The 8,313-nt window shown below is 30.3% G+C and overlaps 2 protein-coding genes across 2 annotated transcripts; both read right to left on the bottom strand.

Moving 5' to 3' along the window:
- Positions 1 to 39: 39 nt before the first annotated feature.
- LOC100578769 lies at positions 40 to 3,769 on the bottom strand. Its single transcript, XM_003250752.4, has 2 exons — positions 1,758 to 3,769; positions 40 to 1,025 (listed from the first exon to the last, which is right to left on the bottom strand). Exons 1-2 carry the CDS (start codon positions 2,386 to 2,388, stop codon positions 112 to 114), a joined length of 1,545 nt encoding a protein of 514 aa, XP_003250800.2. The 5' UTR covers positions 2,389 to 3,769; the 3' UTR covers positions 40 to 111.
- Positions 3,770 to 3,915: 146 nt separating this feature from the next.
- On the bottom strand, positions 3,916 to 5,766 carry LOC100578731. Its single transcript, XM_003250751.4, has 5 exons — positions 5,130 to 5,766; positions 4,807 to 4,942; positions 4,581 to 4,730; positions 4,357 to 4,508; positions 3,916 to 4,243 (listed from the first exon to the last, which is right to left on the bottom strand). The coding sequence occupies exons 1-5, from the start codon at positions 5,204 to 5,206 to the stop codon at positions 4,018 to 4,020; spliced, it is 741 nt and encodes a 246-aa protein (XP_003250799.1). The 5' UTR covers positions 5,207 to 5,766; the 3' UTR covers positions 3,916 to 4,017.
- Between the last annotated feature and the right edge of the window lie 2,547 nt (positions 5,767 to 8,313).

The following is an 8,313-nucleotide window of genomic DNA, read 5'->3' as shown; positions in this document are numbered from 1 at the left end:
TTTTTCAAAAAACGGTGTAAATAATTATAAGCGATAAGATACTGAAAAAATACCATTGTTTATTTCCTATTAATAAAATTATAATTCTTACATCTTAAAAAGTAAATTAAATTAACCGAAGAAGGTATCATCGCTGGAGCCCTCTGTCGTGCAATTCTGAAGTAATGACGTAGGGTGGTTAGACATATCGTTAACGGTTTGCTCTCCCCCTAAACTACTTCCAACACCGCCAACATTACCACCACCATCACCACCACCGCCACCATCACCACCACCACTACCGCCTCCATTTGTATCGGCACCAGCTATAGATTCGCCAAGACAAGCGTCGCCACCTCCAAGCCCGGCGCCGGTTCCAACTACTCCGCCAGCATTCCCTGTTCTTGGAGGTTTTACATCTTGTGAAACTTCGTACGTTCGACTCTGCTGATTCTGCAAGTTGATTTCATTGTAAACGAGCTCTTGAATTTTCAACCTAATAAACATCTGTCTATCGAGCGGTAAACTCTTAAGAGGATTTCGAACGCTCATAAGAAAATGATAAGTGTCGTCTTCTTCCTCCTGCGATACGCTTAACCTTTTTTGCAAAGATTCGAATCGTTTTCGATCGACCTCGGTATAATTGTTTTCCATTGCATCCATTAAACTTCTTTTCCTACCGATCTTGTTCATTTTAGGTGGAGGCATAACTTGATGCAGGCCATCGTCGTTTGAGAGCAAAGACTGACAAGAATCACCATCTAAATCATCGAATTGAGTTTCCTCGTGTCCTTCTAAAATATCAATTTGAGGCTCGATTTGTGTTTCTTCCGGCGATGATCGAAGGGCTGCCGAACAATTCTGTGAAAGAGTGCACCCAATCACTCTCGAGTTCATTTGATCTCGTAGAAAGAATAGGCTCTTGAACCAAACCCATTTCGAATCGTGCTCATTGGCACCACCATCGCATTTTCCTCGATAAGTTTTCTTTAATTCGTTGCGGAAATTGTCTCGTAAATGCTTCCATTTCGATTTCGCGACGTCCGCTGGAAATGAAGACTATCTGTTAATCTTTTGTTTTGAAAAAAATTTTTCGAAATTTTCTTATGTAAGTTTTTTTCGCCAAAACAATTTTCGCAACTTATTATTTCGATAATAAAATGATAATCAACGAATAAATATATAAACGTTTCATTAATTTTTAATTGATAGAAATAATTTATGAAAAATTAAAAAACGAATATATTAATGGAAAAGCAATATTATCAATTGTTAAATTTTCTTTAATTGCAAAGAATAAAATTAATTTCAAACAATATGAATTGAAACTGCAATTTCGAACATAATTTTTTTTAACCAATTATTAAAATTGTATTCATTAAAACTTATATCCGATTGATTTTAATTTGAAACTTTTTAAAATAATTATTTTTCGATAGTTTTGTTTTCAAATTAAAAATACATATATTCGAATTCGTAATCAATTATATTATAAAAAAAAATCATTGAAGTTGTTCATTCCTCTGCTTCATTACTTGATTGATAAATAAAAGGGATCATATACATTGATGGCATAGATTGCGGGAAAGGAAATACATACGTAGTAGGGACGGTTGAAATGAAGCAGTGGGAGGGAAAGAAAAAGTGGAAGGGGACGGATCGCAAGAGAAAGAGAGAGAAGGCAAGAGAAGGAGTGAGAGAGGTGTGTGACGCAGGCGCGAATGGAAGAGGTGGAAAGAAGAGAGAAGAGGGAAGAGGAAAGCGAGGCGTATACTCACTGGAGACCTCGCAAGCCCTCGCGATCTCTCGCCACATCTTCAGGATGACATCGCGATTGTGATAGTTGACGTTTTTCTGGTCCCAGATCGCGGGCCTAGCGTGTACTTCAGTGATCAGTCTCTGGAGATCCATCGTCATCGCGTTCCTACGCGCGTTCGCGTTGCATCTCCTGGACGATCGCTTGCTGGCAGTTCGACGGTTGAGAAGCGTGTTGCCGGAGCTGAGGGAGGAGGCAGCCGCGCGCGAGCCGCTTCCTCCTCTGGTTACGTTTCGTTGAGATTCGTTGGTGTGCGAAAGCCGATTTTTCGGTGGTTTTGTCGATTCCTGGCTGGATATCACTTGCCCTCCTAGCTGTTGCGGTTCTTCCTTAATCGCGAGGATTGTGTCGACAGTTTCGCTAACAGTGCTTACTTCGCCACCGCCACCGCCACCGACGACGACGAGTTCGTCCTCGTCGTCGACGTTACTGTTTCGTCGTTGTTGTCGTCTCCTCTTCTTCCTTTTACGCCTGGCGATACGAGAACTGCCGGCCGAGGAGGAACTTGTGAAGCCGAGCCGAGCGGAGGATCGCAGGCGAGACGAATCCAGGGCTTTTTCCTCCTCGACTCGTGCACGCGTGCCGCCGTCCATACACGGCCGGTACACGCGCGCGTCCAGCCAGGAAGACGCGCACTCGCCTCAAGAAACAAGTTCGATATGAGTTGTTCTGCCAAAAGAAGAGCAGTCAATTATTAAACGCGCGCGCACATTCTCGGCCGCTCGCGATATGCCGCCGATCCGTTAGCTGCTTATCCGCTCGCTAACCAGCGCTACCGCGCCGAACCCAAGTCCGAACCTTCCTTCGCTTTTGCCTATGGTTTCAGCTTCGGCTTCGGCCTCGCTCGAGTTTGCGCTCGGCTCCGCTCGGTTCCGCTCGGTCCGACTCGGTTCCGCTTCGCGCGCCACCGCTCGTCACCGCTTGTCACCGCTTATAATCTCCGCTTGTCTCTCAAATCTTAAAATTTTGCAATCGTTCTACTACTAAAAGCTTCAATGTTTTCGTTTTTTCTTTTTTTCTCTTTTCTTTACTCTATTTTCCTAATTGATATTGTTATATTTTTGACGATGACTCAAATTTGGACTTTCAACCTCAAAATCAAACATATTTTCGAATATTCAAAAATTCTGCCCTGTCCTGTTCTTTTCTGCCTTTATACCACTCACGAATTCACCGATTCCTGTTTTCATCTGCTAAACAATGTGCTGCACCAATTTCCCATCGAACCCTTCTTCCTTTCACCGCGATTCTGATACGATATGTTGTGCGAATGCATTTCCGCCTTCCTTAACACGTTGCATTTTGATCGTTCTTATCAATTTCTCTTTATAATACTCATTTCTTGTCCTAATAGGATTGGAAATATAAGAAGTTGAAACAATTATCGTTAATGCGTGGATCACGATGTGTATTTGAATTAAAGTTTTATAGTTGATGTCGTTTTCCGATCGATGCTAACCCGAAAAGCTGTTTGACAGTTGCTCCTTTCGATGCGTGCATTTGTCACTAAACAAGCGTCCTGCGCTCTCAGTTCGGTATCTCTCGGTACAGCTCGTCTCGGCTCGGTTCAATTCGGCTCGACTCGGTTCCATAGCGACGCGACGTTTACTGCTTACTGCTGTTCGTTTACTTGCTCGTTTCCAATGTCTGCCGTAACGACATAGCACGTGATCGTTCAGTTCGGCTTTAATCGTTGTTTCTCGATTTAATTCGATATATATATGTAAATCGATATAATTCGATTCGAATCGAATTTAATCGATTCATCTTTGTTTAATTTGATTTAATCTGAAAATGTTATTTAGTATATATAGAATATAAAACACAGTATACACGAAGGATATAACACAAAACACAACAAATTATATTGATGGCTAATATATGATAATTCTAAACGTATGCATATTATATGTTAAGATGGAATGGGAAAGAATATGGATTATATTGTACACAAAAGTGGATAATAACAGATTAATTAACTTGCATATGTATCCAGTCAATTCATCTAACCTATACAAAGCGCAATTCAGGTATGACCTGATATTATATGTATTATACTATAATCATAATAATATCTTAAATATTAAAAAATATTAGATATTTTAAAACTCTTAGAAACGTATATTGAAATGGGATACTTTATTATTTTACATTTTTATACATTTTTACATCAGATATCTTTTTTTTAATTCAATAAATTGTATTAGATGAAACAAAGCCATCTAAGATAAATTAAATTTTAAATAGTGCCAAATGTTATCATTATCTAATACTTGGTTAGGTTGCGGTATCTTCTTATTGATCTCGCCTACAAATTCCTGCAATGCTTTCGAAAATTCTGTATTCACCATATTTATAATACTTGTACGAAATATTTTAGTAATAGCTTTAATTGCAGCATTTATTATTGGATCATCTATATTACCCTTAAAAGCGATATCAAATTTACTGAAAATAAGAAAAATTTTAATCAAAGAATTAAAATTACTTTTCATCACATATCACAGGCAAAATTGATAAAAGCAGTTGATAAAAATTTGTATAAATATAATAATAATTACTCTAATTTAATAATCTTAGCCATAGGAACAGCAACTTTATAATTGTTCATATCTAAATCTATTATTATTCGCATCTCTATATCCTTGATATAACCGTAAACTTTTCCTTTTTTATTGATTAGTAAATCATAAAGATGATAATTATAATTAGCCTAAAAAAGTTAAAATTGAAGTATTATTATGATTTTTCTTGAAAGCATATATTATGAGTTTTAATCTTTTACCTTAAGATCGTCGAATCCTAGAGTTGCATCTAGAGTTAGAATTTTGTTTTCAAAAGACAAAATAATATCGTTTGCCCGTCTTACATTTGATAATCCTTGAAGAGAACCGTTTGTTAAATTAAGAGTTCTATGGTGAATTATTACTCCTTTCTGTTATAAAAATAAAAAAATAATTATCGTATAAATTTTATAATATTTATTTTGATCAAGTTTATTATATAAATACCAGATTTTGGGATAGATCATCCAATTTCATAGGATCTAATTTATGTTTTAAAATAAACATTTGAATTGAAGGTAATGCCGTGTCGAACAATTTGTTGAGTATAGCCGATATCTTTCCAGAACTTTCATTATTGTTTCTGTATTTTGAGAAAAATATACTTAAGATTAATTTTTTTTAATTTAATATTCTCCATAAATTATTACCAATGAACAATATTTCATTATACAATGAATATATCATCGAAATTCATGTATTAACAATTAATTTACTAATAATAATTATTTTTATTAATTATTTATTATTAATTAATTATAAGAACTTACGCAACATCTTGAAAATTCGCAAAGCTAGCAGTGAATAAAATGGAAAGTAAAAAAAGTAATCGAATTTGAACAATCATGATGAACTAATGTAGACAAATGTTTAATTCGACAATATGACTACCGCATAACTTCTGTATTTTTATTGTGATTTCATTGCATTATCTAGTTGCACCTTATCTGATTATCGAATTTAATCAATAAAGAACGAATTTTATTGACCAAAGAATTCAGAATAATGATATAAATATATGATATCAACTGATATATTGATAAAAGTAGATATGATCAATAACATATATGAATATTGTGGTGCAAACTGAATTGTATAGATTTTGATATTAAAAATAGATTTCTTCTTTAATTTTCTTCATTTTAAAAAAAACATTGATAAGAAATCGTTATCGTTTCGATTCAACAAAATATTTTTATTAAAGAGAAATCTGAGAGACCTGAAAATAAAAAATTGTTCAATACAATACATTTATTCTAATGTGTAATAATTTCACAAATAAAATAGTAAAAGATATAGATTTTCAATTCTTATTTATTGAGAAAAATTTGAAATTCAAATATTCGTTTGATTGATGTCAACTATTGAATGTAAAGTATTTATTAATTTAAATAAATTCAATTGATAATATGAAAATCAATGCGAATTCATCAGAATTAATTGCCTTTATAAATATTCTTTTGTATTAGAAATGTGCGAGAAAAATAGTTTAAAGAAGTAAAAAAATAAATAAAAATAGATAAAATATAAAATAATTTTTAAATTATACGTTTTGAGAAAATGATCCTATTATTTTTTGTAAAAGATTGTCAAATATAATGTCGATTTTGAACGATTCATCTTTATCTGTAAATAATAAATCTATCAATAAATTTATCAAAAAATCACGATAAATTGTGCAACAGAAAAGAAAAAAAAAAATGTTAATTCGATGCAAACAAGAAATAAAAATAGAAAAAACTGGAAAGAAAATATAAATTTCATCGATTATTTCCCAGTTACTCTTTTTTTTTCATTTTTTTATTTTTATTATTTTTTTTTTTAAATCTACAATTTCAATTATTTACTGCTCTAAAATAGCAGGTAAATGAATGATTTTAGAATAAAGGAATAAAAAGAAAATAAATTACTTTCAATGGAAGAAGTATTTTTGTAGAAAAAAGCACAAAGAAATTTTCCAATGAATAAAAATTTTGATTTCAGAATTTATTATATTTTTTTAAAAAATTTAATTAATTACGCATTATATATACTATTTATAAAAAAATATTTTTTGTTTTCTTGAAAAATAAAATTTGTTTTGATAAATTGCACACTTCTGATAAAGTGATACGTGATTTCAATATTCATTGTAGCAAATCATTGTAATCATGTTTACTAAAAAACTTACCAAGTATAAAAAAAGTCATATGTTTTTGATCATCATGATTTTGATAAAAAAAAAAAATCTTCTTATATGTAAGAAAAAAAAAAATTTAAATTAAATTTTTTCTTTTTTCTTTTTTCTTTCTTTCTGTTATTCATCGCCCTCTTCTTTCTTCATTATATCCTATTACTTGCATCGCATATATACAATGACAATGTCTGAATATTTATGTAATCGATTCTAATATTTCATAATTAGAAATATTATATTATATTATTCATCTAAATAATATGTTGAAACTTGATAATAACTCGATAAAAAATAAATTATCAATATTCTCTATATGCTTTAAATTTTTCTTGTAAATAACATTCGTATAATAATATCTTATTATTTGAGAAAAAATTAAATTGTAATTTCTTTTAATTTAACAAAATTTTTAGATATATTTTTCATTTTTAGAAAAATCACAAATAATTTGAAACAATATAAAATATATAATTCGAAATAAATCATAATCGAGTTTTATATTCAAAGATTTTAATATCGAGAATAGTCAATGAACCTATTTTTCCACTCGATGATATAACACTCCGATATGAAAAGCAATTGATCGATTAATTTGACGAAATACATATTTATATTTACTTTTTTTTATACATATATTTTTGTTCATTTAGTCTCAATAATAAAAAATTATATTAAATAAATAAATTGTTCTTTTGACATATTTATTACTCTGAATCGATTTTACTAATGTTACGAAACATTACATAACATTATTAATCATGTAATTTTCAGCAATATTATCATTTCGCACTCAATTTCACATTCAATTTCTCACAAACAATCATTAATTAATCAATGAATTGAACATTTTATAATTTTAAATTAGTTTGTTTATTTACAAAAATTTGTTATTGATTAAATTTGTAAAAAGTAAATTACGTTTAATATATCAAAGTGAACTACGAAAATAAGAGCACAGACTTGAACCATGTCGAGTTAAGTATAATGATTCGTCGATATTATCGACGTAAACAAGTATCGTTCGCTATGTGGTGCCCTCACGAAGTTGTCAATATTAACGTTACCTTTTAATCAACTTAATCAATATATTTTTCTTTCTTTTTGATCAATTCAATCAGGATGATACGACATAGAGAAAATAAAACCGAACAATCGAAATAAAAAAATTGTTGTTAAATATATACAAAATAACAAATCATAAAATTAATATTTTTTTATTATTAGTTGAAATAATTATTTCATCATATAAATTTTCAAATATTTTATTTTAGATACACTCATTAGATTAAATAACCTTATTTCTCAATATGAAATTGATCTATATTAATCTTTCAAAATTATCACTATCATTAAAATGCAATTAATAATATGAAAGGTTATTTATAATTTTTCCAAAAATCGTCTGTTTTTTGTAGCATGAAAAATAAATGATTAGGAAAATGGTGAATCATAAATCTGATTAAATTTAAATTTTTGATTTTGATTAAACTTTTTTTATGTAAATAGACAATGCAAACTTAATATTAATTAAATATTTGAAAATGCATTTTTATAAATAGACATTACCATACAATTATAAAATTTTTCAATTATTTCAAATATATAATCACATATAATTTAAATATTAAAATTGTTAATAAAAAAGTTGATAATTTATTTTCTATCATCTATTAAATTTATAATAATAATCCAAAAAATTTGTTTAATATTTATCCATTTAATAAATGAAAAATTTATGTTATATGAAACAGTTGCGCGCGCAGAATAAATGACCTTGC

Source organism: Apis mellifera, linkage group LG10, assembly GCF_003254395.2.
Source record: "Apis mellifera strain DH4 linkage group LG10, Amel_HAv3.1, whole genome shotgun sequence".
In the NCBI taxonomy this organism is placed as follows: Eukaryota; Metazoa; Arthropoda; class Insecta; order Hymenoptera; family Apidae; genus Apis; species Apis mellifera.
This window is presented reverse-complemented; position numbering and strand designations above follow the sequence as displayed.

Bases quoted from the DNA above. Each gene is read 5' to 3' on its own strand.
- LOC100578769 (XM_003250752.4), bottom strand. From the start codon at position 2,388: ATGGACGGCGGCACGCGTGCACGAGTCGAGGAGGAAAAAGCCCTGGAT. The intron at 1,026-1,757 runs GTGAGTATACGC...CTTCATTTCCAG, and splicing joins GAGGGCTTGCGAGGTCTCCA to CGGACGTCGCGAAATCGAAA.
- LOC100578731 (XM_003250751.4), bottom strand. From the start codon at position 5,206: ATGATTGTTCAAATTCGATTACTTTTTTTACTTTCCATTTTATTCACT. The intron at 4,509-4,580 runs GTAAAAGATTAA...TAACTTTTTTAG, and splicing joins TAGGATTCGACGATCTTAAG to GCTAATTATAATTATCATCT. The intron at 4,244-4,356 runs GTAATTATTATT...TCTTATTTTCAG, and splicing joins GCTAAGATTATTAAATTAGA to TAAATTTGATATCGCTTTTA.